The sequence below is a fragment of the Megachile rotundata genome, chromosome 5 (assembly GCF_050947335.1).
Source record: "Megachile rotundata isolate GNS110a chromosome 5, iyMegRotu1, whole genome shotgun sequence".
In the NCBI taxonomy this organism is placed as follows: Eukaryota; Metazoa; Arthropoda; class Insecta; order Hymenoptera; family Megachilidae; genus Megachile; species Megachile rotundata.
The window spans coordinates 12,288,021-12,312,796 of NC_134987.1; the positions used below are offsets into that span (position 1 = coordinate 12,288,021).

A 24,776-nucleotide genomic window follows, 5' to 3' on the forward strand; every position below is an offset into this window, starting at 1 on the left:
TCGAAGTCTCCCGACCGTCTAACTATTACGGATCGATGTTATTAAGAACCCCGCCAATGCAGAAATATACTACGCCTATTACGACACGATCAGCAGATGGAGAGATCATAAATTCCATGCCAGAGTAACTATATTCGCTAATGGCTACGATCGTATGGATCCAGGGATTCGCTTTCTTCCCGAGCCGATCGTGAGCAGTTAGGTTTGTTGCATAGCTGTTACGTGTTTCATTCATTCGATCGCTCGAACGTGCTTTGCGTAAACTCCACGCACACACTCTTCACGTATGCTCGTGAATAGGCATGAGCGTTCATTAGTAATTGTTATTCATTCATTAGTCATCCATCTATTTCGAATTCGAGTTTCATACCTCCCACTAACTACAAATAAATGCGAGCTACCGGATTCGAGTTACATCTAGCTACTTCCATCTATAATTCTCAATTTTCTGCATTAAGAGACTTTACTCAATTGTAAATCAATAATATTATATTTCCTTGAACTTACGATACCTTTATTTTAGTAGAACGATACTTTCATTCTAATATGACGATTTTAATATACCTTCATAATACGACGATACTTTTAATGATACCTTCAATTTATTACCACATTTGATAAAATAAAAGAGTATTTTCGATTAGTTTTATATTGGTACAATGTATATCTACACAACTCGATAAATAAAAATGTAATAAATACTCCTGAGGATCACCCCTTTCTCACACGTGTTACGCATGCGCACACGTATCACGCATGCGCACTCGTCCTACTGGATAGCAAAGGGAATGCATGACACATTTAACTGCCATTTGAATATATGCAATATTGTTTTATTCAAGTATTTTCTACATCGAATTAAAAACAATTACATTATTATGCTTAATTCATGTTGTACATAAATAGTTATATAACTACATAAATCTGTATAAGTGACACAGAGTGTAAAATGTTTTGTAACATAAATCTTTAAGGATTCATACATCTTTCGGAATATAATACAGAATTAAAGTAACTTTAATTTAATAGTTCTTCGTACTTTTCCTGAAAGTTTCATTAACTTATTATAGAAGTCTTAGTGCATATATCATGTAAAAAGATCATTTAATTTATCCCGTTTCTTCCACTTCACACGACACAGAGTTAGATTAAACACCACATATTAAAGAGATCAGGGTGTAAAGAGAAGTGATTTCATATCAACCATGATAAGCAACGTTCGCACACGTACTAAATTATAGAAACATCGCCTGCAATCTATTGCGTCAACAACGTTTCACAAGAGCGCAGGTAGTTAAGATGTGAAATTACGAGGCACATCGATAAAGAGATTAAAAAAGGGTAACGTGTTTCAGGTCGACAGAAAGGGTACCATTCCACGGAAACGTGAAGCGATAAAATCGAGCGTGATGCATTCCGTGTCGTCCGGCTGAAATATGAAAGAATATAATCTGACGACGGAAAAAACGTAACCGTCTAGTTATTACGCTCGAAACGACAATAGAAGTCGACGTAGCTTTCAACGGAATACCCTCGGTACTTTCTCGTTAAGTTCGCGTTTGCCAAAGAAAAAGTTAATTTGAATATTCCGCCGTGGTGGTTCCGTAGCAAGGTCGATACGCATTATTCGACATTTTTATGCATAAATTATGCGACTCGTATCGAACCGGATTTCATAAATATTAATACGAACGGAAGAAAATTCATCCTCCGCCATTTCGTTCCCTTTTGTTCACGAATCGAAATACGTTTCCCTGGTACGATGCGTTACGACGAAACGTGAAATAAGGCCAGGTAAAAAAGGGAATTCTATCCCTTGCGAGAACAGTTTCTGTGATCTTGAAGTTAAACGAGAATCATGTCTTACGGTAAGAAAAATTGAGGTTCCGAAACGGCGTCTTACGGGGCTATTTGCTTGCATTATTAAACAAGCACGTGTGGTATATTTTTCCAACATGAAGGAACATTTGTTCAAATACGCTGCATTCTTCTCGTTTCTATTCGTATGTCGTTTATTGAAGGAGTCGTGAGTTATGGTTCAATCATGAGTTACGATTCTTTCAAATAATGTTAATCCATAAGCTCTCGAATATCCAAGATTTTTTATGCAAACAAGATGTGCAAATATAGACGTTATATTAAAAGTCAAATAGAAACATAGATATTGCATTAAAAATTACGCAAAAACATAGGTATCAAGCTATATGTTGAATGAAAAGACAGATAATATTAAATTAAAATGTAGATATAAAAACAAAAACTAAATAGAAACAGATACTGGACTAAATTTTAAATGAAAACAGGTATGAAATCAAAAGTTAAGCACAGTCATAGATATTGCATTAAAAATTAAACAAAAACATAAATATTAATTTAACAGTTGAAAAAATGTCAATCAGATCAAAAATTCAATAAAGACAATTACCAATAAAGACAGAACCAATAGTTCAATAAAGATATAGGTATTCAACCAAAAATTAAATAAAGACATGTGCATCATACAAAAAATAGGAATCATGGATATTACAGTGAAAGTTAAACAAAAAGAGGTATTGAACGAAAAGTTAAAAATAAATATTGAACCAAAAATTCAATAAAGACAGATATCGAACCAATAGTTCATTAAAGATACAGGTAATAAACCAAAAATTGAATAAAGGTGATATTACAAAAAAAAAATGAAATCATAATTAAACCAATAGTTAAACAAAGTCAGACATTAGACAAAAAGTTAAACAAAAATATTGATACAGAACTAGAAGTTAACATCCGTGTTAATAGGTAACTGAAAGTTAAAAGGTATAGATAGATAGATAGGTAACAGAAATGAAAGCAAAGATAGATAGAGGCAGATATTAAAGCAAAGTTAAATAAGAAGGAGTACTATAATAGATAAAAGATAGAGGAGTATAATTAACCTTGTATAAAAAGTGCAACGAGTTATGCTTTCGCTACATAGTACTCGATACAGGATTAATGACGATCGGTTGATAACCGATGAATTAAAGCAAAGTAGAAGGAGAGATAGAGTAAGACTCACCCTGTGAGGCGCCCGAAGAAGTCGATGCACCGCTGCGAGCTGGTTAATTAGTGGCAAGGTCGCGCTGAAGGTGTGCACAGGAGGTCTAGGTGGCTCCGGATAGGAGCTCGCATAAGCGAACGGATCGACGTCATTCAGGTACTGAACTCGGCACGTCAGAGACATCTCGCCGGTCGTCTGTTTCTCGGCCGTTTATGGCCGATTGTTGTCCGATATAAGCCTTTTTATTTCCTTTCGTCGATCCGAATAAGGCGGCACACACACAGTGACACGCACACACCAACAACAACGACACACCGGACGAGCGTGTTTCACGCTCGCGGGCACTCGCCGGGCCGCACGACCGCTTTACGCGAACGCACGAACCAGTTCGTCGTAGCGCCGATTTATTTTCATTCGAGTTTGCCGGTTACAACCGAGAAAACGAACCTCCGAGCTGAGGCTCCTGTGCCTCTCTTTCTCGCCTCACGGTTTCACGTTCCTTCCCTTTTTACCCTCGCCTCTTTCTTCCTCTTCGCGTTCCATTCGCGTCTACCGGCCCTCACGACGGAACACAGAGGCTCACGTGAATACCTTGATCGCGGTGAACCGATATTCTCTTTCTCCGCCGGTACGTTTCCGTCGTTCGTTTTCTGTGTGAATGAGAGAAAGAGAGGGACAGGGGAACGAGCGTGAAAAGCTGCCGATTTATTTTCGTCAGAGCGTCGACGGAGGTGCGTGACGAGAAAGGGAAACGCCGATGTTTCGTCTTCGTAGTTTTTCGCGCTCTTCCATCGATCGATCGAATTTCGGTTTGCGTATCTGGAAATTGGTTTACAATCGTCAGTTCATTCGTCGACGAAAGAGGTTACTGGATTCTTGTGGATGGACGATTTCGAAACGGAAAGTTTCGCGTGATTTGAAAGCGCAGTTAGGTCTGGGGGCGTATCGAGCATTGCTACTTATCGATAACATCGAGTATCGCTAAATCGGACTTTATCGTTTTTGTTTAAAATTCTTCATTATCAGAACTTGTTTGCCAAGTTTAATCTAATTTGAAATAACGATTAAATTTATATAGTAATTTATGAAATAAATTCATAAGTAGAAGTTGAAGTTTTAACGAGAATAGATAAATTTAAATGGTCTAATATGTTAATGATCGGTGTAAATTGTCGGCAATATTTCACTATAATCGATATTTACTGATATCGATATCACCTAGTAAGACCTTGATTAACCGGTCTAATCAGAAAACCTGAAATCTAAGATGATCTAAAACAAGCATAATTTGTGATAGAAAATGAGCTTTAATATTATAAAGTATCCAGTATAATTATATACATATTCATTTTCTGAATTCATTCAGTTTGAAGGTACTTTTATGTCATCATTCGAAATCGACCACTAGCTGTAACTTGAAATCATCTAACCCTTAAAGACACACGGATGAAATTTCACCCCTGAAGATGCTTTATGGCTGCCATATTAATCGAATGAGGGTTTGTGTTAATCTGTGCCATTATATTCCTGCAAGAAATTTGCAGCATATTCGTGTAATAATTTAAATGTAGCGAATTTTGAAGAACAAATATATTTGAAGAATTAACAAAACTTGAAGAACAAACATGTTTAAATATGACAAAGCTTGAAGTACAAATATATTTAAGTATAGCAAAACTTGAGAAATAAATATGTTTAAATATGTCAAAGCTTGAAGTACAAACATATTTAAATACAGCAAAACTTGAGGAATAAATATGTTTAAATATGTCAAAGCTTGAAGTACAAACATATTTAAATACAGCAAAACTTGAGGAATAAATATGTTTAAATATGTCAAAGCTTGAAGTACAAACATATTTAAATATAGCAAAACTTGAGGAATAATTATGTTTAAATATGTGAAAGCATGAAGTACAAACATATTTAAATATAGCAAAACTTGGGGAATAAATATATTTAAATTTACCAAAGCATGTGGAGTAATTACATAAAAATAACAAAAAATGTGTAATAATATATTTTATGTGTAATGTGTAAATTGTTAAACCAAATTATACTAACTAGTATCAATATCAATAAAAATCAATGACACTAATCATATACTTTAAATTCAAGTTACAACTAGTAATAGAATTACAACAAACCAGATCAGTTTCTTGCAATATTTAAAAATTAATAATATCAATATGTATATAGGTATATTCTCAAGCATCATAATCGGCCTAAATTAACCAACATATTAGCCATAATTAACCAATACCTTAAAGTAATCAAATCACGTCAAACGTTCCACGTTTCGAAATTCGCCATTTGATATAAATGAAGCTAATAAATGTTAAATTTCGTTGCACAGGTCTCGTTAAGATGAGAATGATAGAACGAGGAGCAACGATGTAAACGGTACTCGATATTTTAATATGTACGCGTGAAAGTGACATTGTTGGAACCGTAACAACCTCTGACTCCGAGAGAGTCCATGTGAATAAGAAACCACGTCGTTTTCAGTCGGTCGACGACCTTTAGATTTTCCTTTCACTCGTCTCTGTTGGCCTGTCGACCGAAACTCCAAGGATCGGAAGAAGTTGTTTTCATTTATCGTCAAGGTTACGAACGCCTGAACCATAAGAACCGGGTTTTATGAACCCCAACGCAGAAAGCGGGTACTCCCCAAAAGTAAATATGTTATGGGTTGGATGATCAAGTTTGAGGAAGTTGTGTGCTTGTTAACGAATATCTTTGGAGTACTTGAGGAATATGAAGGTCATGATATTTGGAATATTGTGGATTAGTTTTTGGGGTCGGTGATTTGTTTGTTGATGAAAAGGGTGTTACTTGTTAGTGGATGGAGGAGAGGTACTTTTGGGAGTGACTGTGGATTGGAATATTGGGATTGGAAGAATTTGGGGTTTTGAAGGTTTGGGGTGGAGGAAGATTGGAATTTTAAGAATTTAAGTTTTAGAAGGTTGGAATTTTGAGAGGTTGAAATTTAGGAATTTTAGGATTTGGAGAATTTGGGGTTTTAGGAGTTTAGGGTTGAGGAAGATTGGAATTTTGAGAATTTGGGGTTTTAGGAATTTGGGGTTGAGAAAGATTGGAATTTTAAGAATTCAAGTTTCAGAAGTTGAGGTTTAGGAATTTTAAGATTTGGAGAATTTAGGGCTTTGGCAATTTAGCATTCAGAGAATTCGGGGTTTTGAAAGTTTAGAACTTTGGAATTTTTAGGATTTCAAGTATTAATGGTTCGAGAATTTGGGGTTTGGGAATTTTGAAATTTAAAGAATTAGAAACTTAGTAGGTTTGAAGTTTTGAGAATTTGAGGTTTAGGAGTTTTCAAATTTTAACATTTTGGGACTTAAGGATTTTAAAATTGTTAAATTTCGGGTCTTAGAATTTTTGCACTTTGAACTTCAAGAATTCGGAACATTTTACCTTTGCAATTCTAAGATTTCTCAATTTTGGCATTCAAAATACTAAAATATTTAATTTTTGCAAATTAAAGCTTAAAAATTCTAAAGTTATAAGACTCTGCTTTTTTATAACTTCCAAAATTCAATACGTTGAGATATGCATCGGTGTTTCATTATCAAACTGAAGGAGAGATAATTCCTCACGGAAAGTAGGTCAAGAAGATAAACTTTCTCGGCATCGACTATTATGTATAAGACAATTGAATTTGAAAATGTTTCAAAATATCAAGCTTAATTACGCTATAAATGTAAATAGAAATATTTACACTTATCGTAATTAAGGCACATAAGTGTAAATTCCAGCATTATACTTCTAACGCTTATTACAAGTGTAAATTGAGCTGTTTAAAAGTACTTATTATAATTTATTAATTCCGAAACATAAATATCCAAGGTGTCTCTCGCAATTGGGTTAAACTGTAACTTTAAAAGTAAATGAAGTCAAATGGAGTATCACACGTGTTCCGGAAGTGAGTTTCAAACATTTCAAGGTCATCTCCACTTTTTTTAAATGAAAACTCATATCTTTCTACTTGAATCAATTCTTCAAAACATACTGAAAAAAGATACTTAAAAAAAATATTTTATAAATAAAGTGCATTATAAACTATACATTTTTTATGCAAGATAGAATATTTATATTATTTAAAATATTTTTACGTACTAATATTTATTGCCTGTATAAATATTTGTGGACGAAGATATTGTGAACAATCAACCTAGAACGAAATATGTATTACAATTGAAAAAAATGAAAATAATCGTCAAATCAAAGATTTAGTCAGACGAAGTTAACTTTAAAAATTTGTTATATTAATGACAGATTTATAATTACAGTAAAAGAGAAGTTCCGACTATGTATAAGAATATTATAAATGCATAGTCCAAAATTTTTTGGAGATAACATTTTTGTGAAATTTATCAAGAGTCGAACACTAACTAGACATAGCAATGTCTGACTCTAATTTATTATTTCTGGAGTTGTCTAAACCCTCAAAATATTTGAAACCAATGTTCACTCACATGGTACTCCATTTCATGTAATGAAGCTACCCTATCTTCCTCCATTTTAAAGATATAGGTTAGAATACATTTATGAAACACCCTGTATAAGTACCGCTAAAATAATATCAAATGAAACGGTTATATTCAATCAGCTCCGTAGAAGAGGAAACAATATCGGGTTCTCCAGTTATCGTGTTTCGCGTCCGGCTAAAAGCAGCACGCTCGAATCGCGGAATCGCGAGAAAATCGTCGTTCGAGTGGAATGAATTTACAAAGTGTCAATTATCAACGCATGCCAACCCGTCTCGTCATCCTCTCGAATTCGCATTGTTCTTGGCCGTTGCACGGGCTAGCTCCTCTGCGAACCGGCTCGATGGAGCAGCGCCGAGAAAAAGGGAGGAAAGAGACGAGGATAAAGAGAGAAACGGTGAACAAGAACGAAAGAGCGATAAAGAAAGAGCCGAAGGTAAGAGACAGAAAAGGTGAAAGAGAAAGAAGAAAACTGCGAGAAGGAAGGAGGGAAATGAGGGGGAGGGAGATAGAAGGGAAAACGAGTCTGCGCCATGCCACGAATGTAATCGTGCCTGTAGTCGACGAAAGATTCACGATCAAGATGCGATCGTAAGGTAAGATCGTGCCCAAGAGGATTTCCAAACTCGTCTGAATCAACAAATCCAACGTGGACCAATGTTTTCGCACGATTCCATTATTTTACGGATCAAGTTTTCCAAACTACGTCCACGTCTGAACGCGTTAACTGCCGCGGTGAACATGACCATGTGCATACGCACGTTTTAATTACGTTTACTTTGCGCTTTTTGAATTAACGGATACGCATCGAATTCACTTTTACATTTGTGGTAGTGGAATGAGTGGATGTTAGGTTAACACGTGGACTGATTCATGCTATACTTTTCTAGTTATATTAATAATAGAAGTATCAAGGTCGGGAGTTTCTACATTTTCCGATCACTTGGGATTTCTAAAGTTTTATATCTCTGCATCTATAGATCCTCTATATGGATCCTCTATACCTCTATATCATTATTTTTGAATATTCCTAAATTTTCTTATATTCAGCTGCTTTCTGTATATTCTCATGTTCCTGTATATTTATACCTCTAGACCCTTACACCTCTACATCATTATAGCCTTAGGTTCCCAAATCCCCAAAACCATATATCTTTGGTTCCCCACATCCTAAGATTTCTGCATTAAGTCTTCATATCCCCAGATACCCATATTCATAAATACCTCCAGATATCTATGTCCAGATCTCTATATTTTGAAATTTCTATATTTGCATTGTCCTATATCCCAAATTTCCATGTTTGCAGATCACTATGACTCTAAATATCTACATAGATCCCCATATTTCCTTCAAATGCCTTTACCCCAAATTCCTGTATCCATAAATTCTTATACCTGTATCCCTATATCTCCAGGTACCCATATTCCCATATCTGTACATCCCAGATCCCTATATACCCAGATATCTCTACTCCCATGTCTACATCCCTAGATCTATAGATTTATACATGATATTTACAGATCTTTATATCAGCATGTACCTATATGTTTTTGTTCCTATTATTTCTATATCCTTATTTTAATACACTTCTATATTCATACATTTTATATATCCTGACATCTATACAGTATCCGGAAAATCATGATATGGATTAGGTTTAATATACCAAAGATGAAGGTACCCATACTAGGTTAAGACATGTTAGGTTAGGTGGTCGAGAATATCTGAATTTTGCATTACCTATCTATATTAAATTAGACTAGGTTTGATTAAATTAGAGCTTGACTAACTTAGTGCTAAGTTAGAAACAGATTTAGGATTAAATTAGGATGTTGTAATTAGGAGGAAGTACCAAAAATGATTACAGCCAATTAGGAACCTATATTAAATTAAGCTTGATTGAATTAAATGTAATCCTGATTAAGTTGGGTCTATTCCTATAAGGTTAGGTAAGATCTATTAAATTACATCAAATCTCCATTAAGTCCAATTAAGTTAATAAAGAACAATAAGTTAATAAATAATAATAAGTCAAATTAATAATAAGTTGTTAGAAAATATTCAGCATCACTCAAGATACTGTAATTAAAATTATATACCTGCAAAAGTAGAACCTAAACACAGTCCTTAAGTAAACAATTCTATTAATCAAAATACGTCACGTAATAACACAGATCCGCAGGTTTAAAGTTTAAAAAACTTCGCGCCATTGTATAGAAAGCGGTCCATATCCAAATAAGAAGAGAGCGAGCGCGATTGGACTATTTTCAAGGTCGCCGGGAGAGGTACGGTCGATACTGGATTCCCAGCGCCAATATTTGTACGGCAAACGCGGGAACGACGGAATCGAACTATGTACGTCAAAAGATGTCTACACAACGTGTCAGAATTCGCACATCGTTCATCGAAGCACGATAATTAATCGAACATCAAATTTACATGGAACTTTACATAACCGAGAATGACGTTACAGAAAACACGATACAAAGACCAAGCCTCGAGATACAAACCGTCGTTTTGTCCTCCAAAATGTCATGCTTACGATACAGTAATTATCGATTGTTCGTAACACGTGAAAAAAACGTGGTTCAAAAAAACGGTAACAACATGGCCACGATGTTGGCAGTTCCCTTTAATGTCACTTTCAGACGTACGATAAAAACATTAAATTTTCGTGTTACCTGCGATTATTCAGCGTCCGGACACCGCTGGAAGGTACTCGATTTTTCCGTTGCAAGAACGTGGACGCGAATGTGTATGTACAGCGAACGAATCGGAGTCTGCGCGACAAAAACTCGCGTCAAAGGAGCGCGAACGACACGCGCGCTTCCCGCGCACGGAAACGCGCGTCACCGTTGCCCGCGATCGCGCGTGACACTCATTAGAAAAACACACACTGATGGCCACGCGAAGCGTAGCTACGCGAAACCGTGAAACAGAGAGGAAAACCGAGAGGATCGAACGAAAGGACACGGAACCGGCAACGTGCCTTACTTCCAGAGCGGTCGCCGCGACACTGAGCGCCACGGACACCTGTCGCCGGCGAGGCGACGGTGGCTCCGCCACGCGGTCAACCCCCTCCCTACTTCGCCGCGTATTCAAAGCGCACCCCGGTCGCATAAATAAACACAATATGTATTTACTCTCTTTATTACTATAACTGCTCTTTATCGCCGCTGTAAACGTGATCGTGCGGCGATAACGATAATAGCAATAATCCAACTGCAACTCTGTTTGGCACACGCGATAAAAAAATGATAACTGGTAGCGTTGAACTCGCGGACTTAAGGTGGGAAATTTAAAAATTTTAAACTGTAGAAAATCTTGGTTATGTATCTTTTGTAATTTTTGTAGTTCGAGGCTGTTGTTGAAGATGAGTCAAATAGTTAATTATTTGGACTTGGAAGCTTGAACTTGAAGTGTGAGATTTAATAGATTAAAGTTTATGTGTATTGAACTTAGATGTTGATTTTGCTGTTTCATTAAATGACTATATTAATATTCTATTATTGTATTATACGTGTTATTACTATTTTATATTTTATTTCATTTTATGACACATTGTGTAACTACATATTTTTTTTATTAGTATTTCATCTATTCTTTTAAACTATAATTACTGTATGAATTACATTATATCTTATTACAATTACTGCAAACTTTATTTATTCTCAGATTTATTCTCACTTCAGGCAGTTTATTCTCATAATCCTTCATTTATATCAAACGAAAAAATATTCCAAACAAGTCTTCATTAAATTTACAGGAAACGTGTCTAATTAAACTCTGCGAACCAACTAAATATTTCAGAAGCGTCTGCAGTTGGAATTAGAAAACAGCATGCATTTTCCAGCAACGAGGTCCATTACAAATGTACGAACCCAAACCTTTATGGATGGTCTTGTGGTCAACCAGAAACCGGTCAATATTGTCGTCAAACAAAATCCGGCCAGTCCGAATGACCTGTTTCTCAGAGCCCATTTCTACCTCGTCCTCTGTTTTTTCTTTTTTTGATTTTCCGTAAGATAAACGTTTGCCGAGAAACACAGCCCAGCTTTGAAGGGAGGTTCCGTAGAGCCACCATGGGGAACGTCGAGGCAAATGAAACGGCAGGGATGGTAATTGTGCGGTGAAAAAATAATCAGCTGGCGCAGCACGTAGAGCGTAACCATAAGTGCGGCTGTGCTTATTGTTGCCTCGACGCTGCGAGGGTGACAAGCTCACAAAAGGGGCTGCTGGACCCATAGAAACGTGATGGGAGGTAGCTCGTGCGGGAGGGTGCCGGCGTTGCGATAAAATTCTATGGTGTGTTGGGAAACTGTCAGTGACTCGGCAACTTGGAATCGGGAGCACAAAGGGTTCGTTGCGAGTAAGCTGATCCCCTTGCTTCATCGACAATTTTGGGATTATTCCGTGTACCATGTGATGTCATAAATTTTCTATGAATATTATGAATAATTGTGCTTAACTGGAGTTGAACTATTTTCTAGTCTTTACTATATAAATTACTTTTTTGTACACTGTACAAGATATACCATTTGAGTTGTATTGTCAGCGTGCGAACTAATAAAAATGGCTGATGCAAATGCACCAGACATTGTTCATAAATGTGATCTTATTTATTTGTAATTATAAAAGGACGCATTATTTACTGTTTAGAAGCTATCTTAATAAATATGCGACACTCTCAAACAGTCTAGTTCCGAGCTACCCAAATTTCCAAGTCCCTAAATTATTAAATCTCCAAACTCTCAAATTCCCAATTTTCCAGATGATTGTCCAACAATCTCAACATCAAATATTTTATACCAATTAAATATATTTTAACAATAACTTCTAGCATTTTGTCTGACGACCTACATAACATTCCCTGTCTTCTTTGCCTCCCAGCTCCGTTCAATAGTACGAAGATCCCGTCGAGACTGATTAAAGCAAATATGAAACATAATTGAAGATTCGGTCTGGTTCGAAGCAAGCGAGGAAAGTTGCGAGCAGAGTGGAAGTGACTGCAGAAGATGTCTTTGTTGACAGCACTTTGCGTGCAAAACGGAAAGAAAGGAGGAGGCAGTCTGAAGCTGAGAAGGGTCTCTTTCGTACATCCCTCATGAGAAACAATAATGTCGCGCGCACTTCCACTCCTCCTGATGTCGCCAACCCCTCTTCGCGTCTTTGTTCGTCTGGCATTTTTCGAGTGTGCCCCGTCCTATCCAGTGCCACCTACACAGCCTTCCTTCAGCTACTGATCATGAAAAGAATTGCAGGCGAATAGCAAAAACAGAGGAACGCGCGACTGGTAAGGTAGAAAGGAAGCGGAAGTTTTGTCATTTGTTTCGCGTTCGCTATTTCTTGCAGCTTGTTCGCACGGCTTTTTTTATTAAAGTAATGAAACTTTTATGAAATACCACTGTAAAGAAAATTGCTGCATAATTTAATTTGCTGCGGAAACAGATAATATTTATTCCCGGAATGGGGTGAACAAATTATCTGTAGACATAATCGCAATTATAATCTTAATGTATTTCTACATTTTTTAAACCTGGAAATTGAAGGTCTAAAATCTTTATGAAGTCATCACTGCACATAGAAGTGCTTGTGAATTGTTTGGTTTGCACTTGACCTATCACTTAACCAGAACGCAGTTGAATACGTTAATGAGACATGTACTCTAAGCATGGAAATGTAAAAAGCTGGTAACTTACCGGAATGTAGCCATCGGGTTGTGGTCTCTCGTTGTCCCTGAAGAAAATCGTTCAATTATAAATCAAGCATCGATGAAGTCTCAGTTCCATTATCGAGACGAAACATACCGCTGTCGTCGCTGTATCACCGGCGTCTGGGGTGTGCTGTCGTGGATGATCACTTGGGTGGCATCGATCTCTTCGCACTCCGAGCTCTCCTCGCTGGAATCTGCATGAATAACAAAGTCGATTTAAAGTGTCAGCGTAAAGGAACCACGGCTGCACGTATCTCGTTAATTCGGTGTTCTAAGTGGTTCCATAGGGGTGGTAGCAATTAGTGGGGATCTACGGTTATGGTTCGTTATTTCTCAACGCCCAGTAACCCAAATTTCCTTTCATCAAGAGAATTACAATCGCTGAAATCTGTTCGTACGAACTGTTCCCTAATCCCGCTCCCCTTTCAATACTCCGAATCTATGTGTATGTATGTGTTCCCACGATTCAGCACCCATCGGTCCAGCATACCGCAATTCCCGAAAGGAACGATTCCATTGATTCTCTTCAAAGGGACACCATTCTCTCGTTAACAGACCCGGTTTCGAACTATTTCAAAGCCGATACCGTATTTCGATGCAGCTGGTAAATCGGCTAGCAGCCACGAACGCGTACACGATCGATTGTAAATCGTGTTAAATTCTCAAACTCACCCTCTTCGATGCATTCGCGTTTGCGAAGGCGAGACAAGACAGGACTGGGACAGAGGTTAGTGGTGTCGCCCAAAAGGTCATCGATGTTGGTGTGCTCGCCGATGAACAACGGTAACGTGGACGGTCGTTTCCTTGGCGACGATCTGCGGGGTGCTGATGGCTGCACGTTGTCGTAAGGCGAGTCGCGTCCACCGTAATTGTCTGGCGGATCGGGAGGATTTTCCACCTGACAAATGAACGTACCTTTACTGCAAAAATCACTTACTTACATTTCTTACTGATCTCGTTCAACTATTAGAACTGAGGTTTCAATTGTTAGGGTGACTTAATACCTTACTTAATATAACAAGAAAATAGATGAACTTTTGCTTGTCATACAGAACAATTCCTAATGCACCCCCTATTTTACCATAATTACTCTACATGCCTGTTGTGTCATCAATAAAACTATACGTAATACTTATAGTCCCAAAAAATAAATCGTTTTCAAGATTACTGGCTATTTCCACGATAAGAAAAGAGCTCCATAAATATTGTTCAGAGTAATTCGATAACGAAGCCTAAGGTTCTCATCGAGGTAATCGTTATTAATCAGGAATCAAGCACTTCATCAAAACGAGCAAACGGCTATATTTTCTCACCCTTCGCACGCGAACTCAAAGATTTATCACGTCGGATATTATCGGATGGAGGCATCGTATCGTCAGTTAGAGGCTATTAAATGAATAATGCAGGATATATGATCACTTTACCCCTTCGGGACTGGCGCGATCCCCGAGTGGCTCGTCGGGCGGAGGTGGCGGAAACTCGATAGGGAATCTAGAAAGGCTTCTCTTGGTGTATATCTCAGGTTCAGGGTTAACGCCAATATCGATTCTCTCGAACGACTCGGACGAGTCTGACGTGCTGTTTGAAGTTTCCACCGGAATTTTAACGACCCCATCAGGAACGTTCGACGAGCTGTCCATCCACCACGGTTTCTCTCCGGACTCGATATGTCTGACTTTATTAAATATCCTCCCGAAAGATTGACTGTCGTCCACTTCGTCCGTATAGTCGCTTGTGTTTCGAGCACTGTCTGTGGCCACTGGAATCACTTCTATTCCTTCAGGTACGTTATCGGGATCGTCGCTCATCCACCAAGCTCGTTCTCCGGATTGCTGATGCTTGATCCGACTTCTTTTATCGCTGGATCGGGTGCTGCTACGACTAGATTCTCGTTTCTGTGCGGGAGAAGCAGAGGAGAACGGCTTTTTCGATTCGTCCGACGGAACACCGTCGTTCCAACAAGCTCTTTCAACGGATTCTTGCCTCCACCCTGTCGAACACGACGATTTTTTCGATTCCTCCGAGGTTTGCCTGGCGTTTCCATCTAACCAACGTGCTCTGTCTCTCGCGTCGTGCATCGAGGCTGCCGAGGAAGATTGTTTCTTCGTTTCATCCGACGGCCCGCTATCGTTGGAATCTAACCACCACGATTTCTCCCCTGATTCCTGTCGCGATATCGTCGAGCACTGTTTCCTAGCGTCCTCCGACGCTACACTGTCGTTCGAATCTAACCACCAGACTCGCTCCTCCGATTCTTGTCTCCATACTTTGTATTTAAATTTTCCTGTAAACACAGTTATGGCAAGTTATTTCGTGCTGACGGATTGGGGTTGTATTCAATTTTTTTATGACAAGCATATGTTTTTGTTTTTGGGAGATGTCAGAGAATATGAACGATCAACACTGGAAAAGCGGTGCAAGTATTTTGGGATTTTAGTGTTGACGACTTTTGACTTTGGGACATTGAAAACTTTTGGAAATAGAAATTGAAACTATTTTGGGACTTTTAACATTGGAATTTTTCCACTTTTCAATTTCTATCATAAACATTTAAATCTTGTAACATTGCTTAAAAGAGATACTATACTTTCTTCCGAAATTGTAATATTATTATCCACTTTCCCAATAACCATAAAATTGGCACATTAAAACGAAATGCGCACGTGGCTTACTATCGTTCACATCAAAACACAGATATTTATAAATGCGCGAATCTAAAAACGCTAAAGGTGACTCACCATCGTCAGGTAAAGCACCGCTGACGGTCGTTTCTTGGCTAATGTCGTCGTTACACACGCTTCCTGTTTCGACGCCTTCAGGAACGTTGTCGCAGTTCGGATCCATCCACCAAGGCTGTTCCCCGGAGTAATTGCGTCTTATCCTAGCGCCGGTCTGTTGTCTTCTGTCGTCGTTCTTCTCCGAGTTCGTGAAGCTGAAGCTCTTCGATAGACTTTTGGACAAGGACGTACCGCTCTGTTCCGACTTCTTTACGTCCGTACACTCTTCGTTGGAATCCAGCCAACCACCTGATTTACCGGACTCGCTGGAATCCTGATGTTTATTCTTAAAGAGGTTCGTCACTGGCGCGAGAGCTCTCATGAGAAACGACTTGGCTTCCTCTGTTTTCCCTGAACGATCGCTTCTGGATCTTGGACTAGACGGCGGTCGCGGAGGTTTGTCCATGGTCAAGGACATCTCGTCGGCGGACGAAGCTAACACGCTGGTCCTAGACGACCCGGCGCTCATTTTGCCCTTCTTGTCGCAGAACGGTGACTTGGATGATCGTTTCCTACGACGTCTGGAGCTGGATCTCCTCTGGTTCTCGTCATCCTCCTCGCTACTCGACGAATTCGAAGAGTTCGACTCGTTGCTGCTGGAACTCGATGTTCCTTCTTTCTGTCTTCTAGCGGACGGTGATTTCGAGCTGCTTCTTGATTTCTCGGGCCTGAACGAATTGCTCGTCGAGTCGCTCTTCATGATCGTCTTCGACGTACTCGACGGCATTCGCAGCCTCGACCTGTTCGACTTTGCGGAACTCGAAGAGTCCGAGGGAACAGCCTGTCGAATCGGTTCGGAATTCGGTTCGGATTGCGAATCTTGAGAGCTGACGGACACGCTTCGTTGGTTACTCTTCTTTTTCCTGCTGTACTTGGACCGCGACGGGTCACCGTTCTCCATGTTCAGGGTCGACTTGCGAAAGTCCTTGTTCACGTATTTCACTGGCACGATGCTTTTGGACGCGGACGCGGATGCGGCGTCGCTCTTCGGGACAGGTGGTTTACCACGAGCATCCGGCGAACCGCCTTGTCTCAGATTCACTGAGGACGCGCTCGAACCGACCGACGATTTCCCTGGCGACGAAGGCGTCGATGTCGCCTTTATTTTTGCACCCTGACTCGTCGTCGAACTGGCTGACGAGGATTTCGATCTGCCAATTGGCACATTTACAGCGGAACTGTCTGACGAGTCCGTTCGCGTCATTTGACGAGGGAGATTCTTTGACGATCCACTGCGGGACTGGGGCGTTGTTGATCGACTTTGGGATGAACTATTGTTTCATGAAAACAGAAGAATTGTCGTATGAAACGGTGGTATAATGTAACTGGAATTACAGTGTGTTCAAAGTGGACTGATCATTCAAGAGAAATGACACTTAACGCTAAATGTACCAAATCGGTTAATTCGCAAGTTTCTTATCTTACATTGCAACTTTGTTAAAGCTTGAAACCTGCGGTGATTTTTATTCAGAAAATTAAGTGTACATTATTATAGGTTTAATGCAAAGTAGCTTACACTATATCTGATTGCAATAGTATGAATGTTTCAAACATACAAATCCTCAAATCTTTAACACTTTCAAAAAGGGAAGAATACTGACATTTATGAGTGTAACTTGAATATATTATAATCTTGATTATTTTGTCCATTTTGAACAAACTAGAAGAGTCTATACATTGCAAGATTCTATCAAACTTAGCAAAACGTAAACACCAACGGGAATCTTTGAACCAAACTAATTATGTATAATAAAAATTAACAGCTACCTCTGAAAGGGGTCTTTGCCGCGCGAAACATTGTCGTTCTTCAGGGGCGGCGTTTCACTCTGTTCTTTGCAGTGCCCCTCAACAATCCTGGAAGATTCGTCCAGCTTAGACAACGAGTTGGACTCAGACTTAGGCGTGGAACCCCTTCTTTCTCGAAGTCCGTCAGACTTGGTCGACGAACTCGACGAAGACCTGACGATCTTAACGTCGTTCTTCGGCGTGCGACCCAGCCTGGGTATAGATGGTCTTCTTTGATTGCAACTCTCGCTCTTAGAGGCGGAACTTTCTCTGGAACTTTGCGTCTCCTCTCCCTTGGACACGCTTTCCCTGGATTCTTGCGACTTCGCAATACCGGATTGTTGTGACGAACAATCGTTGTTGAACGTCTTCGGGCTCGCTAGACGACCACCTTTGGCTTCGGTCTTTCCAACGGAGCAAGTATTTGGCAATTTACCCTCCGGTTGGTCCTTTCTAGAGTTCTCCTGTCCACCATTAGCCTTCGAAAAGCCTAGACCGAACACCTTACCCTGCTCGTTCTGGTTCCTGTTGATCTCTTGACTAGAATTAGGAGACACCTTCAGGGCGTCGTTCCTCGAAGCTCCGTTTTCCGACCTGAACGCGAAACTGTTCACTCTGTTTCCTCCACCGCTGTTGAATCCTCTCGCGTACGCGGGACTTCCGCTCGGGTTCGAAGAGGAAAATTTGTCTATGTACGTCGACCACGGAGCACCCGCTATTCGTCCACCGCCTCCGTATCGCAGGAACCTAGAGTCCTCCATTTTCTCGCACTGAACCTCCTGATCCTTCGACTCTTTTTTCCGAACCCTTGCTACTTCCTTCTGATTCGCGATACCTATGTCTGCTCTTCTGTTTCGTACGAAGGAGGAAGAGGCTGGTGGACTCGGTGAAGTGCCTCTGGTGATCATCGTCACAGTTACCGTCTCGCTTTCTTGAAGTCTGTCGACTTCGAGTTCTTCGGGTTTGGACGCGAATGATTCTTGAACGGGAACCTTCTCGGGAGGTTTTGTTACGTCCTCTTTCTTCGAGCTCGCCGGCACGGGCTTACTGCCTGTAGTTCGGAACCTGTCCGATCCGGAGTAGCTTATGGCCGCGGGAACTCGATCGTTACTTCGAGTGGAGAGGAACCTGGGGGTTGCTGTGGAGCCGTATCTGGAGGAGATGGGCGTCGAACTGGATTCGGAGGCACCTGCAACCATTTTCTACGTTAAATACATGATAAAAAGAAGTTGAGTGTTGTTATGAAATAATATTACTTAAATTGTGTTAAGTGAAGTAATAATATTAAATGTCTAACTTAATCATTCTCGCTATATTGCCATAAACAAACAATTATATACAATGCAACGTACAATTAATACTAGGTATGAAATATTCGATGAATGATAAAACTTGTAGATAATACAGTGCATAGTCTGATGTGCAGGTGATATGTGGGTGCAGCTATTCAATGTACTATATAGAATTTACTGTCTCGAACTGTGGCAATATATTACATTCTATCTCATCGAATAGCACTTGCATCACGAATTATAATGCACAATATATCGTCCCTGTTATTAATGTTTCTACAAACCCTAAATTAATGAATATGAAGTATGAATATATATTCTACATAAACTACCAGAACCCTAAATCCTAATATAAATATAAATTCTGATAGAATCCAGTGCAGTAAAAAAGTAAAGTGTTCTTAAATTAAACAAAAGTAAAGCAAAGCGTTACTAAATAAAATAACAGATGAGAACTTTCCTTTATCTGTCAGAATAAGAGTTGAATAGAAACGCAAGTATACTCACTGGAAGAGGCACCGGAACGGCCATAAGAGGACGCTCTCGGATACATCCTGAAGGAGTTCGATTTTCCGACGCTGACTTCCGGGCTAGGCTCACGTGAACTTCTTCCGGAGTTAGGCCGTAATCCTCGATAGGAAACCGGTGGATGGTCGGCTCTCTCTTTCTTCTCGATTCTACTTTCGTTTCCATAACTTCGAGCCAAGCCTGATCCGGGATACGTATTGGATCCGTATCGGGATACTCCTTCGGGCTCTCTGCTCTTCTCGCGAGAAGTGGCACGGTTATATCTGTCCAAGACGGAGGCTGGTCTGTCTGAAGTTTTAGCAGCTGGAAACGAGTACTTCTCGAACAGGGAGGATCTGCTGTTCGATAATGGGCTTTTCGCCCTTACGTCCTCCGTGGATGACCTGCCCGGGTGCAGTCTGCTTTTATCGGCATCTTTGGCAGCTGAAACGCAATACCCGATGAAATTTCTTCTGATTGAATAACTTTTATTCGATATTATCTTATTACTCAAGGTTTCAATTTCATTTGTATCATTGATATGTAATTTAGAAATAAATTCAATTTTCAATTGAAGTCGTATTCGAATAATTTGTTCGATGAAGTCAAATATAAGTATTCTTCTGTGATTAATTTGTTAGTGAGAATAAATAAAACTCAACTTGATGTAGGTTTGATTACATTAATTTATTGTCACCACAATTATTCAAATTACCTAAAGAAGTCGTCTGTCATTTAGTTTAATTTGATGGGATGAAATTGAATACAGTTCACTATACTTTAATAAATTTACTCATTGCTAACTTAATTAATTCAATTAACGAAGTTGAATATGATGTGATTAAATTAATTTTATTGATGTGAAATAAACAAACATCGTGACTGATTTAGAACAATTAATAAATTCCCGAATTAAATTATGATGTTAATTAAAATCCTGAAATCCCGAATGAGCAACTTACTGGAATATTTAAAGCTAGGTTTCTCCTCCGACTTGTCCTTCTTCAAAAACGCGTTTCCAAAGCCGGAAACCCTGTCCTTGGCAAGAGCCCGACTGGAAGCGGAACCGATGTAGTTGTTCCTGCAGCTAGGCAGACTACTTCCTGTCGAAGAAGCTGTTCTCCCAAATGTGCCGGCAGCGATGCCGACTCTGGATCGGTAGGCGCCAGTGTCACCCTGAAAAAAACCACCAATCGAGCCGATCAGTTGGCGATTCCTGGTGATCGAGTAGCATTTATCCGTGGCACCGTTACTCGGACATCGATCGGTCGAAGTTGATCGAAACGGAACGTATCGAGTGCCGGAAATGTCATTCGTTCGATCGCCGTTCCACAGACCGGGGAACGAACAATCGAACCTCGTGTCGCTCTCGAAATAGAATTACCGATCGAGATCGCCGCGCCTGCACTTCTTTTTCCGTCCAAGATTTATGCGACTCGGACCGAATATTTATTAACCGCGATAGAATCGCACGGTGCGTTTTAACCGGCGAAACGGCGTACGACAACGCGCAACGTTTAACTTTGTTTTTATTTTTTGTGAATTTTCAAATCCCCGACCCTGCAGTGGCGTAAATAGGCGGGGACCGGATTGTATGCGAACTTCTCTGTAAGAAGCAACTTCGTCTGCAATATCTTGGTATTTTTTAGCTAGGTTATTATTTTTTGGCTAGGTACATTTTGAGGACTCATACGTGTGCGCATGTGTTACTTATAAGGTTAACACAAGACACATGTGACATGGGTACTTTGTGAATAACAATATATCTATTATAAGTACTTCATAATTCCTTATAAGTACCAATGTTTTCATTTTTTTCTGAAGAGCCCCTCACGCAGGAAAATATCAAGCATTACTGTGATGAGGAAGAACTTATTAGCTTATGAAAAGTGGACTTGTAGAAGTTTGTCATGTCTTGTTTTAGTAGAAATAAATTAGTACTTTATAAATTGCTTATAACTACTTATATTTTCGTTTCTTTCTAAAGAGCCCCTCACGCAGGAAAATATCGAGCATTCACTCTAATGAGGAAGAAGTTGGCTTATGAAAAGTGGACTTGTAGAAGTTTGTCATGTCTTGTTTTAGTAGAAATAAATTAGTACTTTATAAATTGCTTATAACTACTTATATTTTCGTATCTTTCTAAAGAGCCCCTCACGCAGGAAAATAGCAAGCAATTACTGTAATAAGGAAGAAGTTGGCTTATGAAAAAACTTGTAGAAGTTTGTCATGCCTTGTCTTAGTAGAAATTTATCAAAGAAAAACCTCTTCATTTTTATCTTTCCACATCAAAATTTTCTCGCACTCAAAAATGAGTTACAAAATATCCAACATGAAAGTACATAAAGGAGGAAGTCGCCGATTAAACGTTATGCACCTGATCCAAATAAATTCCTGTCGCTGTTTCAACATGTAACTGAGACGTTTAATTCGATAATTGAACCAAAGACGTTTACTTATTTCAATGGTGGCATTTAGCAGAAATAATTGGAAGAGCGGGATGTAAAGAGGCAGGAAGATGCTTCCATATAACCCGGATGAGGATAATATACATCATCCACGGACAGCTGAGGTCTAGAAATGATAATTCGCACAATTAACATAAGTTTGGCGGATTGCCTGAAGCTCGAAATAGACGGCCCGACCTGGCAGGGAGTAATAACCTTCCTGTTTCTCTTTCATGTAACGGGTGAGACCGATGGAAGAATAATTTTTTTTTTATTTATCGATCTTTCTTTCGATCGATCAATTTCTTTATTACAAGACACGTTGAATGTTGGGTTGGGCCATTAATAGTCTTCTGATTTAATTTTCAATTTTTTTTTTTTATTATTTTATGTGTTTTTTATTATTTTTTTTTTGTTTAGTCGCTGAAGCAAATAAGTTTGGCAGTCTTTGAGAATTTCTGATCTTTGAAATGTTTGAATACAGAAATTGTAAAATTATCAAATTAACACTTGAGTTTAGGAAATTTGAGAAATGCGAACAAAATTTGAAAACTGAAAAGTTTGAAGATTTAGAAATTTGCAAATTCTAGTATTTGATTTGAGAATATGGGAATCTGAGGATTTGAGGATTTAGAAACTTGAAAATTTGGAAAATTGGATATGTCAATATTTTGACAGTTGTAAATCTGGAAACCTGAGTATTTGGCAATTTACAAATCTGAAAATTTAGGGACAAGGACACTTGAATATTCAGGGACTAAAAATTTGAAAGGTCGAATATTTCATGAGCTTAGAATATGAAAATTTAGAAATTTAAAAACATGAGTATCTCAAGATTTGAAAATTTGAAAACTTGAGTATTTGCTGACCCACAAATTTAACAATTTAAATACTTGAAAACTTAAAAATTTGCTAAATTTGTGAACGTAAATAATTAAAACCTTAAAAATCCAAATTTGCAAAACCTAAAAATTTGAATAATCAAAAATTACTAAACTTGTGCCCTCAAAAATTAGCAAATCTCATTCCAAAAACCTCAAAAGGTCCTCGAACCATGGAACAATACCAAAAGCCTTCTAACAAAGACATCGAAACGTTCTTAACCGGAAATGAGTTTTCATAATCGTTCACGATCGCCCATAATACTCCAGCAAATCTACGGTTTACATTCTGCGCGGTTTACAATCCCGCGTTTTCACCAGTCGTCCAGCTTGCCGAAGGTTTATTTACCTTGAGTCGAACAGGCTTACGCAGCTTCGGCTACGCGACCATAATTTCAATTTAAATTCAATTACATTCTAAAGCTCCGGCATTTTGTGCCATAGCGTTAAGACGAGATTCAACGGGAGAGCTAAGGGGGTTGCTGCGGGGGTGTCTTCGTGCTGAAACTTTTAAAAAGTGCCGTTCGTTATTATGCTAATGCCATTCGGGGTGATAATGGAATTACGACGGACATTTCTTAAGACCGCTAAAGCGATTCCTTTCGACGGAAGTGCCGAAAAGGGCCGGATGCGATGCCTCCTTTCGACTCGTTTATATCCGGCCCATTATCGCGCCTCGTCTCTTTTCACCCGCAAAACGAGCCTGTTCAATGACAACGCTTAAGTTTTTATTTCTCTTATGTGCGCGTGGAAATCTGGCCATGCATCTGCAATTTTATTTCTTATTTAATTAAAACGTATAGGACTCTTAAAATTATTATCAACAGAGGTGTATTGTTGGATGACCTCTCCTAAATAAATAATAAGTCATTGCCAAACCATGACTCTTCCGATTCACAATAACGAAAACAGCGTATTCACATCTGCCATTAGTTATAAGGGCTAAGAGGAGAATTAGAAGAGAATTAGTTTTGCTGCGAGTTAGCGAGGTCGTTGTTGCATCCAATCTTTTCACGACTTTCTGTTAAGTTAAATTCAGCGTAACCGAAAAGGTTTTAAATCGAATAAACTTTTAGTATATTAAAAGTGGTTTTTGTCCTCTACCCGGATTCCAACAGTACGATACATAAAATCAATTATTAAACTTTTCCTGTACATGAAATTTTTATAAAATACTTGGTGTGTTCACAGAACGATTCAATATGAATTATTGTCGATACTAAAATAAAAGTAAAAAAATCAAGAAATCTATAAAATTAATTTTTGCTTTTGATAGTTTTCTCTAGTGTGTTTCAATTTTGCAACGTAATATAAGATTGCAATGAAATGGAATAAATGAAGCCATTTAGTTTCCACGAATAAGAGCATACTGAAATAATATAAGACTGTTATTTAATACATCTATATTCCACGAATTTATATTTTTGCCTTCTGCCCGAATTTTTCGTGAAAAGTCATATTACAATGGAACGAATCCGTACGTCGAAATTAAAATTTTATAAAAATGTACGTGAGATATCGTTCTTAATTAGCCGGGTTGTTAACTAGGAATTTAATAACGTATACGTCGAAAGATTTGTATCTTGGGTTACATCGTTACGCTTTAATTAGAAAATATTCCGCAGAAGTATATATTTCGAAGAAAATAAATTAACGTCACTTAATCTACTTTTTATCTGGCTTTTATTACGGGAGTAGAAACAGAGATTCTTGTTGAAAAATTCATGAGTTAATAGCTTTATTACATTTTAGTTTCCATTAGGTCGATGCATACGTTCGCTGAGTGATTATTAGACCGCCGTATTCTGTTCGGTGTTATTTATTTAATGGAAGTAATCACCGCCGA

The 24,776-nt window shown here is 38.7% G+C and overlaps 2 protein-coding genes across 7 annotated transcripts in view; both read right to left on the minus strand.

Moving 5' to 3' along the window:
* The window catches only part of Fhos (Formin homology 2 domain containing), a 284,475-nt gene extending 273,920 nt beyond the window's left edge, over positions 1–10,555 (minus strand). For both annotated transcript variants that reach the window (XM_076532146.1, XM_076532145.1), the window contains exons 1-2: positions 10,210–10,555; positions 3,041–3,841 (exon numbers count right to left, since the gene is read on the minus strand). In XM_076532146.1, the coding sequence (XP_076388261.1) occupies positions 3,041–3,205 (165 nt within the window). In that variant the 5' untranslated portion in view covers positions 3,206–3,841; positions 10,210–10,555. The remainder of the gene's footprint in view (positions 1–3,040; positions 3,842–10,209) is intronic.
* A 513-nt stretch (positions 10,556–11,068) lies between these two features.
* Positions 11,069–24,776, minus strand: part of LOC100879222 (uncharacterized) — a 39,209-nt gene continuing 25,501 nt past the window's right edge. Inside the window, exons 2-11 of one of the 5 annotated variants that reach the window (XR_013038287.1) lie at positions 20,565–20,778; positions 19,603–20,046; positions 17,786–18,992; positions 15,980–17,289; positions 14,666–15,525; positions 13,914–14,139; positions 13,336–13,435; positions 13,228–13,264; positions 12,389–12,745; positions 11,069–11,967 (exon numbers count right to left, since the gene is read on the minus strand). Coding sequence is in view for 4 of the 5 variants with exons in the window: in XM_076532141.1 (XP_076388256.1) it covers positions 12,455–12,745; positions 13,228–13,264; positions 13,336–13,435; positions 13,914–14,139; positions 14,666–15,525; positions 15,980–17,289; positions 17,786–18,992; positions 19,603–20,046; positions 20,565–20,778 (4,689 nt within the window). In the remaining variant the exon portion in view is untranslated. The other 4 variants (XM_076532142.1, XM_076532141.1, XM_076532143.1 and 1 more) reach the window with 4 other exon arrangements.